Here is a 19,977-nt window from a genome sequence, read left to right as displayed (position 1 = left end):
GAGAGAGAGAGGAAAGGAGGGACGGAGAGAAAGGAAGGGGGAGAGAGAGAGAGAGAGAGAGAGAGAGAGAGAGGGAGGAAAGGGGGAGGGAGGGACAGAGAGAACGAGAGAGAGAAAGGAAGGGGGAGAGAGAGAGGGAGGAAAGGGGGAGGGACAGAGAGAGAGACGGGACAGGGGAAAGAGAGAAGTAGGGAGAGAAAATAAGGTTTGGCTGGTGGACTGAAACTGCTTTTTTTTTATTTTCTAACGTGTTTACCTAAAGCATGTTACAACTGTTATTTTTCTTTTGTTTTTGTTTAATTCTTTTTTCCAGCAAGGGTGGCCCAAGGTACTGTGTTAATAGTGCCTTGCTCAACCTAATGAGCTACAAAGGGAATAGAACCCCAAACCCTGGCAGGGCTGGAACACTTCTCTATTAGCGTTTTCTATATCGTCATTGCAAGATGTGGTCAGAGCAGTGGGTTGCCTCCCAGTGTGGGAGAGAAAGGTGAAGGGGCAGCCTTACTTCTGGCAGAAGAGCTGACCACAGTTCCTGCAGTGGTGGCGTCGCTCGGTGAGGGAGAAGCGCACCGAGCAGCCTGAGCAGCTGTCCATCACCTCATCCTTCACCCAGTGATCTGCAGCCGAGCGTCCAGGCTGGTCGCTCACCGACCAGCTGAAGACTCTGCCCCGCCCGTCCCCAATCAGGATCTTACTGTGGTCCCTAGAGAAACAGAGGCGGACACAGAGCAGATGCACAAGAGAAACAGAGAGAGACAGACAGACAGAGAGACAGAGACAGAGAGAGAGCGAGACAGACAGACAGACAGACAGACAGACAGACAGACAGACAGACAGACAGACAGACAGACAGAAAGAGAGACAGAAAGAGAGAGAGCGAGACAGACAGACGGACAGAGACAGAGAGAGAGCGAGACAGACAGAGAAAGAGACAGACAGACAGAGAGAGAGACAGACAGACAGACAGACAGACAGACAGAGACAGAGCGATAGAGACAGACATAAAGGCAGACAGAGAGAGACAGACAGACAGACAGACAGAGAGAACAATTTATAAGATTTAGACAGATCAGATTTACCGAGGACAGTAGAAAAGTACTGCCAATGGAAAAGGGAGTAATTTTACTGTGAAACTTTGCCAGTCAGAATCCACAGACAGACTATTGTAATTTCCCATGCCACCAACCAAAACAGCAAAATGGCAGCCACTTTGACAAGTTGGCCATTATCTGGAGGTCCTATTTGATACAAAAAAAAAATCACTTTTGGCTGGTTTAAGAGGGGAATGGCTTATGAATTTTGGAAATCAGCAGGATATGAAGGAAGCTGGATAGTTAGCCGTTAAAGGGAAAATTCACTGACTTCCAACCTGATGTCTGTTATATCTGCAACATGGATAGCACATGTAAAACACTTGCTCCTGATCATTTCTGCATCTATGGAAAGGCAGTGAAATATTTTTTATTCTGTCAACCAAGCGACATATTCGTGACGTCAGTTGGTGGCCAGAAAAACTAAATACAGCCTAGTAGGGCTTCTGATACTCTAATCTACTCCGAGTCCGAAGACGCTGTTCACAAAACACATCCTCGTTCTCTCAACTAAGCTGTTTCCACTGGTGTAGACAGTGCCCCACAACACTAGCAGAGAGGATTTTGGACGACGACATGGAGGCTTACGCCCAGTGTATTCTGTGGGTAGACTCTGAGAGCAGGCCAACACCGATTTCTCCATTAGTATAGTAAACGGTAAGGCTTTACCGCTTCAATCGACTACATTACTCATCAGTACCGGTTGCACATGCACAAAACAATGGGTGAAATTTCCCTTTAAACCATGAAGGAATAACCATCTCTTAAACAACTGCATAACTATAGAGAAAACACCCCCCCCCCAAAAAAAATCCACCACCCACATGAACACACAAACAAACAGTGGTGCTACTTAACAATAATTCATTGCAAATAATCAAAATCCCAGGAGAATTTTAAAAATCCCTCAGGATGTACAGTTTTTTTTTCCTGGTTTCTCTCAGAAAAAAATGTGTTTGTGATTGGCTCCTGAATGATGTATTTTAATATTCTTGCATCCCCTATAATGTGTGTCAAACTGCATGCTGAAAAACATTTTCAGCAGCCTGTGCAAAACAAGTAACTGTAAACACTAGAATGTATGAGGGGCCGTACAAGCCATAATATATTATGCGGGGCATGTGCATGAGAGCAAAATGTATGAATGTGTGTGATAAAAATATATGAGTGTGAGAGCAAATGTATGAATGTGTGAGCGAAAAAAAAATAGTATATGTCAATGAAAATGTATGAATGTGTGAGTGGAAATATATAAATATGAGAATACAAATATACATATGTGAAAGGAGAATGTATGTCTATGAGAGGGCCAGAATATACTATGGCTTGTACGGCCCCACACACACACACACACACACACACACACACACACACACACACACACACACACACACACACACACACACACTTTTATCCTTTATACAGAGAAACATTTGACAGACAGAAAATTAGATAGGCAGGCAGAGATAGACAGATAAACCTACAGACATGTATTTAGAAAGACAGACAGGTACAGATCCAGTATTTGTCAGTAAAATGCGGTCTGAACACATGGTGCCTTTACTTGGAGATAGCGAGAGAGGTGATCTCTGCTGGGTGAGCGTTGTCCTTGCGGTCGAACGCTGTGTGCATCGTGAGCTTGCTCCGGAAGACTAGCTGACGCTCCCACCTATAACCTGCTCCAGGGGATCACAAACGCGCGCACACACACACACACACACACACACACACACACACACACACACACACACACACACACACACACACACACACACACACAATGCACTTTAATTCCACAAAAAAACTGATTATTCTGACAGCATCACTGTGAGGATGTACTGACAATATGAGAGTCACTGTTAAAATATTATTTTCCATGTTATGTTAGAAAACATTTATAAAAATCTCTGGGTCAAGTTCAGGATCAAAAAAAATACCAGCCTGTTGCTTATATGTTTTTGAGTATAGATGGGTATTATTATACAATGGGTGTAACATATTTTGAAGTAAACTTAGTTGGATGCAAAATGAAGCTGAGATTAATTAATGGAAATAAAACTTAAAGCTGCATCAAGCAATTTCTAACCACTAGATGGCAGACCATAGCGCTTGAGAGATTCCAAACTACACACTCAGAGGTAAACTGCCCCTCACCACTCCCAGCCTGTCTCTATGGTGGCCCCAAGTGTAACAAAAAACATGCTCGCCATCCATGTTTTGCCTGGATAATGTTCGCAGAGGACTCAAAAGTGCTGCTAATGTGGCTCTTTTTTCCCCTGTATGTCACGTATGCAGTTGTTTCCTCCATGTTAGCCTAAGAACTAGCTAACTTCATATACGTATATTTCTAAGTTATCCTAATTGCTTCTTCTCTCAGGGAGTCACCTAAGACCGTGTTCTCAACTTATGGGTTGTGAATGGCTTATCCACGGTCTTATAATGGATGGAGAGGGAGGTGCCCTTAGCTGGTAAAATTACACAGTGAGTTGAAGATTAAGGGAAACTGTAGACTGGGCTATTGATTCTCAGTGCGATCGGCAGGAGCAGCAATCTTTTCACATAACAGGGAGTCATTTGATTTACTGTTAATATAAAAAATACTGCTTAATGCAACGCAGCTTTAATATTGACTCGATGGGATCTTTATGAGCCCCGTGGGAAGGCTGGGTTTCTGTGGCAGTAGATAATGGGATACACGAAAGGGCAGGAATGCTATGTGGCAAATTTGAAATATCAAATATGTTTGACGGTAGTGTTACATGCTCCCTGTGCTGGCTGTTTGTCTTTCTTTTCTGTTTTCTCTCCCTTCTATCTCACTACTACAGGTGTTCCCTGATAAAATGAATGGAGCCACTCGTAGGAGGAGGCCTGCGGCCTAAATCAATTGTTCGTACGTACAAATTTGCTCTTACACACCCATGGGATTTTTCAGCCCTGAGGTTTGTCTGACAGACCAGTATAGAACCTGGCTAACCCTTGAATTTAGACACCAGTTGGCTAACACTGATGTCTTTGCAAGCCTGAGTGATCGCTCGTTGCTAGAAGTCAACAATAGATGTTAGGGGGAAGGAATTACAGATAACCAAGAGGTTTTGCTGCTACCTGTCAGACTATCTGGAGGGCTAAAAAATTCTGTGGGTGTGTAAGAACAAATTTGTACCTATGAGCACTTCCTGTTTGCCACTCTCATGGTTAGTGATCAGGCACGGCGTTATGGGTGGGCCTGACGGTCCTAGGCCCGCCCACTTTTCACCAGGCCCACCCTACAATTTTCCTACCCCAAAAAACATATATATTATTTTTTACAAATTTTCATTTAGTCATAAATGATTCGAAATCAGCCAATAATTGCATGATTTTGTGCTAAAAATAGTTTTTATAAACATAATTTTATATGTTGATGTTCATGCGCAAGCAAGTTCATGAGGCACGTGATGTGATGTTCGACGCCGGCGGGACAGGCTAGGCTAGTTCCAACTGCCATACCAAGCGTTGCTTTTTTTCACGAAAACATATAAGCGGTCGGCTATGCTACCGTATGTGGGTGTAGGCTATGGCGCAACCAACTTTGTTTAAGTTCTTTAAACATGCACGAACGGTGCCAGACTGGGAGACGTCATTGCAACCAGGAGATGACCAAGAGTTGGTATCTACAACTCCACGCTCTTCCTCTCCGCCACCGTCTTGTGATCATAGAGATTTGTAGACTGTGATTGATAGTGATTGATAATGAACTCTAGTAGCATGTCTTTACATGACAGATGACGTTATGAGCGAGTTCTGAATACTGGCTCGCTGCTCTGCTCGCGTTACTCGGGCGTCCCAATTCAATTCATTTAAACCTCCTTCCCAAAGGGGACTTTGCATGCCCTATGTAACGCCTTAATACCAAACTGCACCACTCTTGCTTGGTCACAGACCTGTTGCGCCCTCTATTGGTCGGTCAGTGATAGAATTATAGTTCAAAATGGTCACTCACTGGCTTTCAACGTTGGCAAGTGATGGTACTGCTGCTGTTCAAGCAATATATATATTTTGCACTGAGTAATTTTTAACATTTTGGCTCATTTTGTCAATGTTGCATGAATTATGAGGGTTTTTTTTGTGATTACATTTGTTATTCTATCTAGCTCGATTTTGGTCTCAAAATGCACCAAATTGATGCATTTAAATTATCAATATTGAAAAATTTACTTCCGGGGGAGCATGCCCCCGGACCCCCCTAGGGAATTCCAGGCCCATCCATAATTGGCCTGGCCCGCCCAAAACTGAAATCCTGGAGGCGTGCCTGTTAGTGATTTGGACATTTTGTTTTGTAGCTTTGTCCTTTTTTAATTTAGAACGATGGATTAGACAGCCGATCTTGCTTCTGTGGCTCTATTTCTGGTAGGTTTCATTACCATATATTTTCTGGTTACTTTTGGCCAGTCCTTTACCCTTTATTGGTTTAATAACTTGTGTATTTTTGGTGTTCTGTTGAAAATAAACCTTTTTTTGCTCTTGATCCTGTACAATTTAGGCTTTTTCACTGACATTGTTTAAGAAGCTTTTTCCCTTTCGAGGTTGTAACAGAAAAAAATACTATGATATTTCAACTCTAGTCAATCATAAGGATGTAGCTATTCAGTATATATTATGAATGGATTTATGTGTGTTCAATATTAATATATACATTTACAGATGACTTTAAGCAATTGTGAAAACAACAGTAGTGGAATACACTGGGACAAGGAACGAGAAACAAATGTGCAATTTTGCCAGTATATGTCTTGCTGTCTATAGTTATCTGTACAAAGGAAAGTCAATTTGTCTTTCTTAAAATTATCTGGATCTGTAGGATTTAACTGAACTTTGAGAGATAATTTGAAGGGGGGAAAAAAAAACTCCTGTTTCCAATTTTGACAAGGAACAGATATCTAGTCAGATCAACCTAATGAGATTTAGTTTTGGTAACTATTTTGCTTTTCCCCCCCTGGGCTAAAAAGCTGAGGGCAGAAAACACGTGTGGACACGCTGTTGAAAATGAAATGCCTAAACAGACACACTGCACATTGTTACTGGATATAACCGCCCCGCAATCTAAAGATCCAAAGTCCCAGTAACGCAAATCTCATCCAGGCACAGCTAAAAAATGAGGACCGGGACACCCACCTGCCCTGAGCTTGCTGTAAGGCCGGGCCTCGATAGTGGACGGCTGGAGAGGCTGAGGCACTGCCCCCGAGCCCGGCGGGGCCTGGCCCAGGCCTGGGTGAGTGGGGTGGGGCTGAAGAGGGCCAGGGTTTCCCCCAGACTTGGTCTGACCCTCGGAGTAGTTGACAAATACAAAGCCGTCCTTCTCGTCGATGCTGAGGGTATCTGACCAGCGGCGGGAGTCGTCCGAGCCGCTGTCCATTGACCATGAGGCCCCCGTTCGGCCGGTCGGACCTTCAGAGTCAATTTGAAGGTTAAAGTCTTAAATGTCTCAAAAATATGCGGGATTTGGTTCGGAGTCAGGTTCAAATCAAAATACACACCCCTAATAACTAAAATAATCAACACATACAAGACAAACAAGGCTCAGCGTTTTCGGTTTTTACCAAAAAATACCCAGATTTTCTAAAAGGAGCTGATCGGTTTAAACGGATTTTCACCCGGATTTTATATTTCCACGGATCCAAAAGTTGTTCCTGTTTGTGTGAGGTTATGTAACAGCGTCCTCTTGTGGCGAAATTCGGCATGCTGGATGGCTTTGAAAAATAAAAACCGAAAACGCTGAGCCTTGAAGACAAATTAAATGGCAAGAAACTCTTGTCAGTTTGTCTACTGTTTTGCCCCAAGTCTATCCCAAGATATTTTAATGTGTACATGCTAACCAGCAGAAAAATCCAGTTCTCCTTTGTTTACTTTTTTTTTTTTACTTCCCCCGTATTTCTCCCCAGTCTACTTTGGCCAATTACCCCACTCTCCCGAGCCGTCCTGGTCACTGCTCCACCCCCTCTGCCAATCCGGGGAGGGCTGCAGACTACCACATGCCTCCTTCAATACATGTGGAGTTGCCGGCCACTTCTTTTCACCTGACAGTGAGGAGTTTCGCCAGAGGGACGTAGCAAGTGGGACGATCGTGTGGATTCCCCCCAGTTCCCCCTCCCCCCTGAACGGGCGCCCCGAACGACCAGAGGAGGCGCTAGTGCAGCGACCACGACACATACCCACATCCGGCTTTCCACCTGCAGACAAAGCCAATTGTGTTTGTAGGGGCACCCAGCCAAGCCGGAGGTAACACAGGGATCCGAACTGGCAATCCCAGTGTTGGTAGGCAATGGAATAGACCGCCACACTACCCGGACGCCCCCTGCTAAAAGCTGTTATGAGTTATTTTAGATTTGTGTTATCTTTGCGCAGCCCCCGTGGCCAAAAGCAGTGGTGTTTTGTGGAAGAAAACATGACTATTGCCTCTTGTTGCAAAGATATAAAATCCCTGTCTGGTAGCTGCTGCGTTTTGTGACTACCCCGGGGTCAGCCCGGCTTCAGCACCATGGCCAGTGACCCAGCACAGCCCAGAAACGCTACTGGCCCCAATGAGAGGGAGACTGAGCGACACACCTGGCCCCAATCGGAGACTGATGAGGAGCCCCAGGATAAAAGGGAGGCAGAGACAGCCACCAGGGGGGAGAAAGAAAGCTAGAGTTGTGTTGGCTGCCCAGTGTAGGAGCCAATGAAGACGGGAGTCAGCCGGCTCAGATGAGGAGCAGTACTCGTGTTGAACGTTTTTCTCATGTGTCTTATGAATAAATGCCCACAGCGGGCTCAACCTGCCGACGGTCTCTGTTTCGTTGTTGGGTCGGGTGCTAAGTTCCCCCGTGGTTGTCACAGTTGGTGGAGAATGCGGGCAACCTGAAACCACTACCAGAGCACCCGATTCAGTGAAGCAGACCGTGGACAGCCGAAGCATGGAGGCAGCAATGCAGTTGCTGATCCAAGCCCAAGTCAGGCAGGCCGAGGGCATGGCTACGCTCAAGCAGGTAATGGCCGCTGTCAGCGGCCTCCCCCCGACCAGTTGGGCTTGGATGCCCAGCATCCCTGGGACGCCGCCTATGAGGTCCGCGGCTGCCACGCCACCAGTGAGTTCCGCTAGCCCCGCGGCTGCCACGCCGCCTGTGAGTTCCGCTAGCCCCGCGGCTGCCATGCTGCCTGTGAGGTCCGCGGCTGCCACGTCGCCTGTGAGGTCAGTGGTTGCCATGCCGCCTGCCACGCCGCCTGCCACGCTGCCTGTGAGGTCCTCGGCTGGCAGGCCGCCTTCGAGTCCCGCGGCTGGCAGGCCGCCTTCGAGTCCCGCAGCAGCCAGGCTGCCTTCGAGTCCCGCGGCAGCCAGGCCGCCTTCGAGTTCCGCGGCTGCCAAGCCGCCTTCGAGTCCAGCTTGCCCCGCGGCCATCCCGCCGCCTCTGAAGCCAGGGCGCCCTCCTGATCGGTCCCGGCCCTCGGGTCCCCCGCCGGAGATGTTTCGCCTCTGGCGTCCTGGTCACCCGCCCGACCGTTCCTAGCCCTCGGGCCGCCCGCCTGAGATCCCTGACCCGGGCTTCCTTCGTGGGAGGGGGAGTTGTGACAACCCCGGGGTCAGCCCGGCTTCAGCACCATGGCCAGTGACCCAGCACAGCCCAGAAACGCTACTGGCCTCAATGAGAGGGAGACTGAGCGACGCACCTGGCCCCAATCGGAGGCTGATGAGGAGCCCCAGGATAAAAGGGAGCCAGAGACAGCCACCAGGGGGGGGAGAGAAAGCTAGAGTTGTGTTGGCTGCCCAGCGTAGGAGCCAACGAAGACGGGAGTCAGCCGGCTCAGACGAGGAGCAGTACTCGTGTTGAACGTTTTTCTCGTGTGTCTTATGAATAAATGCCCACAGCGAGCTCAACCTGCCGACAGTCTCTGTTTCGTTGTTGGGTCGGGTGCTAAGTTCCCCTGTGGTTGTCACAGTTTGTTTTGAAGAGAAGAGTAAAAGATGTGGTGGTATTATGGAAAAACAATTTCTGCAAGATACACGGCGATGAGGTAATGAATCTCTGATTGTGATATCCCGTCTGTATGCATAAATTATTTCATCAGATTTCATGAGGAATTGAACCCGGAGAGAAACAGCTGGAGTCATTATATAGCAATACCTCATCTTCTTGCTGATGGTTTCATTTGCTTATGTCAGTCATGTATAGAGGCATCAAAATTAAATGGAGCTCAACCAGTAAAAATCTCCTCATGGCAGATTTTCTATCAATGAATCCCGACTAGTCACAATGTTAACTCTAGTTATTACAACTAGTAGTTATGTACATGTTTAAAGAGCGGCAGCAGAGTATCTAAACATGGGTGTGCAGAGGTAGTGCTGGGTACCTTTAGGTCTGTGGACAGTGCTGCCTGGTTGACTGCCTCCTCCTGTGGAGGAGGTGCGTGGGACTTTGGGCTCCTGGCTAAGACTTGGCTCGTCCCCATCCGACTCACTGCTGTCATCGTCGCCGTTGTGGCTCTCACCACCCTCTGCAAAGTGGATACGCACACAAACACAAACAGGAATCATGAGAACTGTGATTTCTATTCTATTTTTTTTTCAGTTAGTTTATTCTAGGTAGACCTTTTGACGAACCAGATCACAACAATGTTTATAGGAGAGTGATCTGTGGAACCAGTCAGCAAATGTTTTGAGGAATGTCACGTTGGTATTGTTTTTACACTGTTGTAGCTAACCTTAAATAACAAAGATAATCAGTAATACTGTCCTTTAGAGGGAGAGGGGGGTGCTGGCTTACATTACCTTGCCAATTTGAGTTCTCTTTTACCTAATTTCTACTGGCAACCACTGTGGTAGCACATTATGTTTGACCTTGCCTCAATGTGACATCCCACTGTAAACTGTTGGATGATATCTCATCATTCATACACAACACAACAAGTTTGGCAGACTGATGAGACAGGTCTTAAGCTTGACGTTCAAATAGTTCAGTGTTTTTGGCATTTTAGCTGCAGAACTGAAGAGATATGCATCAAACTGTGAAGAACATGCAAAATAACTATGGCCGGATTCAAAACCGGATTACTGCCAATAGGCCTGAACCTGCAAGGTGCTAACCTTTTTTTTTCTCCCCAATTGTATCCGGCCGATTACCCCACTCTTCCGAGCTACCCCGGTCTCTGCTCCACCCCCTCTGCCGATCCGGGGAGGGCTGCAGACTACCACATGCCTCCTCCGATACATGTGGAGTCGCCGGCCGCTTCTTTTCACCTGACAGTGAGGAGTTTCACCAGGGGGACGTATGACACGTGGGAGGATCATGCTATTCCTCCCAGTTCCCCCTCCTCCCTGAACAGACGCCCCGAATGACCCAGAGGAGGCGCTAGTGCAGTGACCAAGACACATACCCACATCCGGTTTCCCACCCGCAGACACGGCCAATTGTGTCTGTAGGGACGCCCGACCAAGCCGGAGGTAACACGGGGATTCGAACCGGCGTTCCCTGTGTTAGTAGGCAACGGAAAAGACCATCAAGCCACCCGGATGCCCGTGTGTTTGATTTTCTATAGTTTCTATATAGTTATACACTCACCGGCCACTTTATTAGGCACACCTGTCCAACTGCTCGTTAACGCAAATTTCTAATCAGCCAATCACATGGCAGCAACTCAATGCATTTAGGCATGTAGACATGGTCAAGACGATCTGCTGCAGTTCAAACCGAGCATCAGAATGGGGGAGAAAGGTGATTTAAGTGACTTTGAACGTGGCATGGTTGTTGGTGCCAGACGGGCTGGTCTGGGTATTTCACAAACTGCTGATCTACTGGGATTTTCACGCACAACCATCTCTAGGGTTTACAGAGAATGGTCCGAAAAAGAGAAAATATCCAGTGAGCGGCAGTTCTGTGGGTGAAAATGCCTTGTTGATGCCAGAGGTCAGAGGAGAATGGCCAGACTGGTTCGAGCTGATAGAAAGGCAACAGTAACTCAAATAACCACTCATTACAACTGAGGTATGCAGAAGAGCATCTCTGAACGCACAACACGTCGAACCTTGAGGCAGATGGGCTACAGCAGCGGAAGACCACACCGGGTGCCACTCCTGTCAGCTAAGAACAGGAAACTGAGGCTACAATTCGCACAGGCTCACCAAAATTGGACAATAGAAGATTGGAAAAACGTTGCCTGGTCTGATGAGTCTCGATTTCTGCTGCGACATTCGGATGGTAGGGTCAGAATTTGGCGTCAACAACATGAAAGCATGGATCCATCCTGCCTTGTATCAACGGTTCAGGCTGGTGGTGGTGGTGTAATGGTGTGGGGGATATTTTCTTGGCACACTTTGGGCCCCTTAGTACCAACTGAGCATCGTGTCAACGCCACAGCCTACCTGAGTATTGTTGCTGACCATGTCCATCCCTTTATGACCACAGTGTTCCCATCTTCTGATGGCTACTTCCAGCAGGATAACGCGCCATGTCATAAAGCTCGAATCATCTCAGACTGGTTTCTTGAACATGACAATGAGTTCAGTGTACTCAAATGGCCTCCACAGTCACCAGATGTCAATCCAATAGAGCACCTTTGGGATGTGGTGGACTGGGAGATTCGCATCATGGATGTGCAGCCGACAATTCTGCAGCAACTGCGTGATGCTATCATGTCAATATGGACCAAACTCTCTGAGGAATGTTTCCAGTACCTTGTTGAATCTATGCCACGAAGGATTAAGGCAGTTCTGAAGGCAAAGGGGGGTCCAACCCGGTACTAGCAAGGTGTACCTAATAAAGTGGCCAGTGAGTGTATATATAGGCTTATAGTTAGTTTATAGAATTAGCGCTCTCGGTTCCCTTCATGGTTGCTGTTGACTTGAGCATTGTCCAGAGTTAGTCCGAGTTTTTCACAAAGATAAAAAAAAAACTGTGGGGAATGGTTTGATACCTGTATCCCTTTCCAACATTTTCCCCAGATTTTGGCATTTTTTAAATCTCAGATTGGGCTGCCGTTTTCCTAAACTGGACTCCATGTGATTCGGCAACACAGTAAATGGTGAATGGACTGCATTTTATATAGCGCTTTTCTAGCGGCAACAGCCATTCAAAGCTTTACAACTTTACAAATTAATGCCTCACATTTTCACACACACACACACACACACACACACACACACACACACACACACACACACACACACACACACACACACTAAAACATGGACGGTGGTGTCAACCATGCAGAGTAACAACCAGCTCATCGGGAGCAGTTAGGGGTTAAGTGACTTATTCAGGGATTCCTCGACATTTTTGGCAGGAGGAGCCGACGTTCGAATCCGCAACCCTCCAGATACCAGACGACCTTCTCTACCTCCCGAGCCACTACCGCCCCCAAAGAAGGTTGTTTGTATTTTTGATATCGCCATATGACATGGGCAAATCTGGAAGGTTGACCATAAATATGTGCTGCACCCCAGAAGAAAGGGGCGGAATAAATTTCCACCCTACACCTGTGCGGCATGGTCTCTTTTTGGTTTAATTTATCACTCAGGCAATCAGTTTTACCACCCTTGGGAAATACCGACATGTGGCGTGTAACATGACATCACTTTGTGCTGCGTAATGAGGACTCACCGATCTTCTCCTCGCCACAGCAGTCAGGTACATCTGGCTCGATGGGCTCTGGAGCAGGGGTTTCTGGGACTTGGAGGAACTCCATTCTCCAGAACTACAAGAGAGGTTTAGTTGAGTGTGTGTTGGTCTGCACAGAGACAAAGCACAGCGGTGCATTCAGGTGTCCCTCTGCCCGAGCTCAACACCGACACGCCGTATTACTCCAGTCGGATCAACGGGCAGTTGAACGCCAAGCGAGTCGATCTGTGAGAGAGGCATTCTGAGCCACACTGAGCACTGCTGTGCTTTACTTGTTCATAAACCAAGCCCTGTTAGTCCTTGTTTTCACCCTTTTTAAAATCCAATTTCTTTTTAAGTTCTTTTATTTCAAGTTTTCTGAGTGAATGTCTTCAAGAACTTGTCTCATGTGGACTGTTCCAAGTGTTGTCTGTGATAATGTGCATATATTTTGGTAGTGTGTTCTGAAGAACTGTGTAACAATGGTCTTGAAAAAAATGCAAAATGTGGTTAAATTATTTAACTTACAAATTAGAGGACGATGCTCGCCACAATACACGCGTACTGTGTTGGAAACCTTTGTCTAAAAGCTATAAATGAAAAATGCCATAGCACCCAACACGTTCTGTCAGGCGTTGATACTGTAGTGATGGATAGTGGCTTAATCTTAAGCCCGCAAGCGGAGGCAGGTAGTTACCCTGACGACACCGTCCGAGTGCCCGGTGACGATGACGTTCTGCGTGTCCCACTCGTTCATCTCGGAGACGCAGCAGCACAGGATCTGCTGGCTTCGGCCAGTGAAAGTGTTAGCGCTGGCTATGGGGCTGCCGTTGATGCTCCACACGTGGATGTAGGTACCCGCACTAGACACGATATCCCCCTGGACACACACACACACACACACACACAAATAAACACGTATGCATGCACACACATGCAAAACATAGATGCAAATACACTGATAAGTATCTTAGGCGTGCAAAGGCTTGGACATAAATTTATAGTTTCTTGACTGTTTATCTTTGCATAAGCAGATAAGTCCATTTTTTCTGGGTAGCGCAGCGGTCTATTCCATTGCCTACCAATACAGGGCTCGCCAGTTCGAATCCCCGTGTTACTTCCGGCTTGGTCGGGCGTCCCTTCAGACACAATTGGCCGTGTCTGCGGGTGGGAAGCCAGATGTGGGTGTGTCCTGGTCGCTGCACTAGCGCCTCCTCTGGTCGGTCGGGGCGCCTGTTTGGGGGGCGGGGGGGAGACTAGGGGGAATAACATGATCCTTCCACGCGCTACGTCCCCCTGGTGAAACTCCTCAGTCAGGTGAAAAGAAGTGGCTGATGATTCCACATGAATTGGAGAAGGCATGTGGTAGTCTGCAGCCCTCCCTGGATCAGCAGAGGGGGTGGAGCAGTGACCAGGATGGCTCAGAAGAGTGGGGTAACTGGCCAAGTACAATTGGGGAGGAAAAAAAGGGGGGGGAATCCTCCCCCCAAAAAAACAAACTTTGTATCAAAAGTAGGTGTTTTTGTTGCACATAGGACTCAATAGTAACTGCCCATTAGAGCAACACAGAGGATGTGATGCTACAATCCCCATGGCTGTTATTGAGGAGGAATGTTCACAGATAAGCCCTATTCAAATGTTAGATACTGACAAACTGACTAACAAATGGGTTACCAAGGAAACATCAGGCTACCAAAAATGTCAGCTGACCTGTTACAGAAGGCGGCACCATTCATTAAAAACTACCTGATCTGGAAGTCGCAGGTTAGAATGTGCGAGTACAGGTGATGCACTGCATTTACAGATATAATGGATATGATGTTACGAACCTTGTGCCATAAAGGATACCATGAAGAACATAAAGCGATGCCATCAAGAATCCACTGGCCCATTGTGAAGGCAGCATCATTTACTAAACTGCCTCAACCAGCTGTTAGAAGTTGAAATCCAGGTCATTGGAGTTAAAAATTGGGCACCTTATTTTAGAACCATCCATCCATCCATTATCCAAACCGCTTATGCTGCTCTCAGGGTCACAGGGATGCTGGAGCCTATCCCAGCAGTCATTGGCCGGCAGGCGAGGAGACACCCTGGACAGGCCGCCAGGCCATCACAGGGCTATTTCAGAACCGATTCAATTTTAAGTTTGTCGAAAGTAAAAAGGTCAGTGATGCCTTCTGGATGTAGTGAGTGGACAAGAATGAATGTGGGACCAACTATGAGGGAAGTGGCTCACGGAGCCCAGCCAAATAATTAAGGCAAGTGCACGAAAGTGGTAACTTAATCTTAATTGTTGTGCAATGCAGAGAAGTAAGGGACGGTTATCAAAGAATAATGAGTTTTTTGCCCCCTTTTTGATTTCATCTGCTAAATTGTGAAAACCTATTTGATTGTACACACATTTTGTTCTGGTTTACATTGGATCCTGAATGCCAAGTAGCACCTTGCCTTCACACAGCTGACATCAGGACACCAAGTCCCAGGCGTGGCACAAATAACTTTAACATTGAGTGTTAGAACCACGTGGCATCAAGCCAGAAACCGTGATGAACCTCCCCCATGGTGTGCCACTGTGGGTGAGGAATGTCAGCATGTGCGAGGGTATCCATTACCACCCACCGTCAGCTCATTGATGCACAGGGCGGACACAGGTGCCCGGTGGCCCCGGAGCTGGGTGACGAAGGACAGCTTGTTGAGGTCCCAGATGATGCAGGTTCGGTCCCGGGAGCCGCTGACCACGATGTGGTAGGCCGAGGATGCTGTCAGGCACGTCACGGCATCAGTGTGGCCCAGTAATGCCTGGGACAAAACATGACAGGGGACACAGATTCTTTTTATTGTATGGAACGCTTGTATATCTTCTAATACTGCATGAGTGTGCCTGCCTTAACAGCCACCATAGATAACATGGTAAAGAGACAGAGCAGGGATGGGAGAGATAGAAAGAGGCTAAGGAAACCATGCAGCAGAGGTCCTGGGTCACACCTGGACATGAAACTCTGATTCTTTGACTTTTTCTGTGATCACCTAAAAAATTTTATAAGACCTACCCTGCACCTCTGACACTGCTGATACTTGCTGGGTATTGGAATACCACAGGAGGACAAAAAACAAACTGACAATAACATTTGATTGGAATAAGAATAATTTGTCAGAGGGAACAGAAACTGAAGTTTTTCCAGGAGAGCATATTTTGCTGCTACACAACTGCTCTAGCTGCTCTCCTATCTTAGAAGCAAAATAACAAAGACTGCACATTGTAGTGTAATCTAAAACGTGTTTTTCTTTCTTTTTTTGAATTTTCCTCCCTTTTTCTCCCCAATTGTACTTAGCCAATTACCTACCCCACTCTTCTGAGCCGTCCCGGGCGCTGCTCCACCCCCTCAGCCGATCCAGGGAGGGCTGCAGACTACCACACGCCTCCCCCGATACATGTGGAGTCACCACTTCTTTTCACCTGACAGTGAGGGGTTTTGCCAGGGGGACGTAGCGCGTGGGAGGACCATGCTATTCCCCCCCCAGTTCCCCCTTCCCTCCGAACAGGCGCGCCAACAGACCAGAGGAGGCGCTAGTGCAGCGACCAGGACACATACCCACATCCGGCTTCCCACCCGCAGACACGGCCAATTGTGTCTGTAGGGACGCCCAACCAAGCCGGAGGCAACACGGGGATTCGAACCGGCGATCCCGGTGTTGGTAGGCAACAGAATTGACTGTTACACTACCCGGACGCTCTCATTTTTTTCTGGTAAACTATGAATCATAATAAACTGTAAAAAAAAAAAAAAAGCTTGTTTTTTTTTTACATGTAAATGAGTCAAATACAATGAATGACAGTGAACCCAAAACAACACATTCAACTGTCACACTGCAATTTACACACACTTCCTTAACATCTGATGAACATGTGCCTGCCTGTATGTGTATATGTGTGTGTGAGTATGTACATATATATATGTATGTGTGTGTCTGAGAATGTATATGCAGTATGTGTGTGTATGTGTGTGTGTTTACCTGTTTGAGGGTGAGGGATTTGGCCCTCTCCTTGGAGGGGCCAGTCTCCCACACACAGATAGCGGTGCTCGTGCCCCCGGTGATGACCAGCTTTGGGTTAGGACAGATGGCACACAGGATCTGGCCCCACTCCGACAGACACTCGTACACCACCGCAGCCTGTCGCGGGACACCATTGGTTCGTTCAGAGGAGACAGGAAGAGGATGACGAGTTAGTTAACAGAAAGGGGGAGCAGTTTCAAAACAAAAAAAACCATACTGATGCAGGAAAACAGCCATCGCTCAGAGGACCTACCCCGGTTTAAGGCGACAGGGAAAGAAATGAGAATTTATGGCTTCACTGCACATTTTAATCCACGGTTCAGCGGGGGGGGGCTGTCCTCATTACTTTTACCTCACAGGGATTCATTTGATGGTCTCGTCCTAATAGTTAGCAAAAAGTATGTTCGGCGTCTCGGTGAAAAACGTAGCTGACGCACGAGCCAAACTTTCAACTGCATGACGTCTGAATTACTGCAGCAGGCTGGCTCTGCTCCTGGGAGAGCACAACCTTGGAAATGAAAAATGTTGCTTTTCAGCCGCACAAAGCTGTGTGGCCAGTTAGAACGAGGTGGTCGAGGAGAGGTAAAAAAAAAAGGTTCTGCGGCTCAAAAAAGCCTCTGTATATATACTAATGTGGGAAATGTATCGGCACAAATGCACACGAGGCTCAGACAGAGGCAAGTATGTTAATCAAGCTACGAAATGAGGAGGATGTGAATGGACATCCATACCACAAATGATGGTATCAGTGATGACAGCAGCTGGTTTTAACAACATGATCACAGCTTATCAGCACGGACGGTGTCCACGGCTGCGCATCAATAAATATTACGGCGCAAATAAGGCCGAACACCGTCTCACTGGCCAGCAGCAGAAACCTGTGTTATACTGAAGCACCTGTGTGTGTGTGTGTGTGTGTGTGTGTGTGTGTGTGTATATAAAGGCCACAGAGCTTAGTACAGCCTTCCTGGGTTGAATAGTCAAGGGCACTCCAGCTTTGGTTGCTGAAAGAGAAGAGAGCATAACCCCTTCCCAGCCTGTCTGGGATTCAAACCATCAACTAGGCCTTCACAGTAATAACATTCTTATATATATAGAACACAAACCTACTTTACATATTTATATAACCCCCCCTTTTTTTCTCCCCAATTGTATCCGTCAATTACCCCACTCTTCCGAGCCATCCCGGTCGCTGCTCCACCCCCTCTGCTGACCCGGGGAGGGCTGCAGACTACCACATACCTCCTCCGATACATGTGGAGTCACCAGCCGCTTTGTTTCACCTGACTGTGAGGAGTTTCACCAGGACACGTAGCGCGTGGGAGGATCACGCTATTCCCCCCCAGTTCCCCCAACCCCCGAACAGACGCCCCGACCAACCAGAGGAGGCGCTAGTGCAGCGACCAGGACACACACCCACATCCAGCTTCCCACCCGCAGACACGGCCAATTGTGTCTGTAGGGACACCCGTCCATCCGGAGGTAACACAGGGATTCGAACCAGTGATCCCCGTGTTGGCAGGCAACGGAATAGACCGCCACGCTACCTGGATGCCCATCACTTTTGACCTTATAACTTAAATTACTTAAAATAACTTTGAAAAATTACTTAAAATTTTTCATATTCATATTACAAAGATATATAAAATTTAAGTCCTCTTAAAATGTTTGTGTCCCAGTGTCAAAGTCAGCGTTATGTTAAATTCCAAATCAAAAACAGACTCTAACAAGCGGTTTTGTTTCATCTATAGAGCAGTCTGGCGCTGACCTTGTCGGACTCGTAGTTGGCCAGGCGGCAGCTGAGGTCGGCGTAGCCCCACGCGAAGGTCTTGCTCCACGTGGGAGGAACCAGCACCTTGTTCTGTTCCACTGCCAGGATGCCCTTGTCCGTGCACACGATCTGACCTACAGGCTCCTTCAACTCTGGTCAAGGGGAAGAGACATCGAGAAGGACATTGTGTGTGTGTGTGTATATGTGTGTAAACTGAACAGGCAGCTGTTTATGTACCTCAAATAATATAAATGGACTGAGGAGAATACAATAAAATAATGCACCATATGCTATATAATATAAAATGTACAGTAGAGAACAACTATTAACTATTTTTGTTCAATCAATCAATCAATCAATCAAGTTGCTTTTTATATAGCGCTTCTATTCGTAAACCTATTTGACAACACCCATACATACACCTACACTTGTACTCTACACAACTGCTACATGAGCAATGGAAACGAACCATCCATGTTATAACCCTAGTTAAAATACATATACTTAAAGTATTTTATTTTTGTGATGTTTTGTCTTACGTTTTTTGTGTAGGCATCCCAACCAAGTCAGTTTATTGTTTTATCATACATAGAGTGATTTGGCTGATTCAGCAGCATATATAAACTTCTACTTATTTCTTATCGGCTACTTATACCTGGTTTAGAGTAGGCCTATGGTTTTGTTGGTATATGCATCATTTTTTTTGGGGGGGGGGATTTCTCCCCAATTTATTCGGCCAATTACTCTATTTTCCGAGCCGTCAAGGTTGCTGCTCCACCCCCTCTGCCGATCCGGGGAGGGCTGCAGACTACCACATGCCTCCTCCGATACATGTGGAGTCACCAGCCGCTTCTTTTCACCTGACAGTGAGGAGTTTCACCAGGGGGACGTAGCATGTGGGAAGATCACGCTATTCCCCACAGTTCTCCTTTACCCCTGAACAAGCGCCCTGACCGACCAGAGGAGACGCTAGTGCAGCAACCAGGACACATACCCACATCCGGCCTACCACCCGCAGACATGGCCAACTGTGTCTGTAGGGATGCCCGACCTGAGGTAACACGGGGATTCCAACCGGCGATTCCCGTGTTGATAGGCAATGAAAGAGACCACCACGCCAGCTGGACACCCCCTTCTATGTTAAGTTCTTGCTGCTGAATTAGGTGTAACTGATTGGTGTGGTGGCAAACTTTGTGATAAAAAGAAAATAGTCAGTCTTGTCTCTCTGAGTGAGTTTAATTCACAGAAAATGGCAGGTACGGGGTCTGAGTCTCGCCACAGCAAGAACGAGCCCAGAGCATCAGCAGGGTCAGACAAACAGCTTGCATATAAGGATGGAATGTGGTTTTCTGCTGACACAAGACAAAGGGAGCAGCCCCCCCCCCATCTGCAGGTGTAAGCTACTCCCCCCTCTGCCATAAACATGGAGACAGCAGCCATTGTCTCAGCACCAAGG

At 47.2% G+C, this 19,977-nt stretch overlaps 1 protein-coding gene across 1 annotated transcript in view; it reads right to left on the bottom strand.

The window, feature by feature from the left end:
- wdfy3 (WD repeat and FYVE domain containing 3) overlaps positions 1 to 19,977 on the bottom strand; it is a 202,712-nt gene that overhangs the window by 3,501 nt on the left and 179,234 nt on the right. Inside the window, exons 56-64 of the mRNA XM_056274002.1 lie at positions 18,519 to 18,673; positions 16,709 to 16,867; positions 15,314 to 15,493; positions 13,392 to 13,574; positions 12,698 to 12,791; positions 9,453 to 9,596; positions 6,243 to 6,515; positions 2,656 to 2,767; positions 506 to 703 (exon numbers count right to left, since the gene is read on the bottom strand). Of these exons, the coding sequence (XP_056129977.1) occupies positions 506 to 703; positions 2,656 to 2,767; positions 6,243 to 6,515; positions 9,453 to 9,596; positions 12,698 to 12,791; positions 13,392 to 13,574; positions 15,314 to 15,493; positions 16,709 to 16,867; positions 18,519 to 18,673 (1,498 nt within the window). The remainder of the gene's footprint in view (positions 1 to 505; positions 704 to 2,655; positions 2,768 to 6,242; positions 6,516 to 9,452; positions 9,597 to 12,697; positions 12,792 to 13,391; positions 13,575 to 15,313; positions 15,494 to 16,708; positions 16,868 to 18,518; positions 18,674 to 19,977) is intronic.

Source organism: Lampris incognitus, chromosome 1 (assembly GCF_029633865.1).
Source record: "Lampris incognitus isolate fLamInc1 chromosome 1, fLamInc1.hap2, whole genome shotgun sequence".
NCBI lineage: Eukaryota > Metazoa > Chordata > Actinopteri > Lampriformes > Lampridae > Lampris > Lampris incognitus.
The sequence above is the reverse complement of the archived record's forward strand: the minus strand, read 5'-3'. Positions and strand labels throughout refer to the sequence as shown.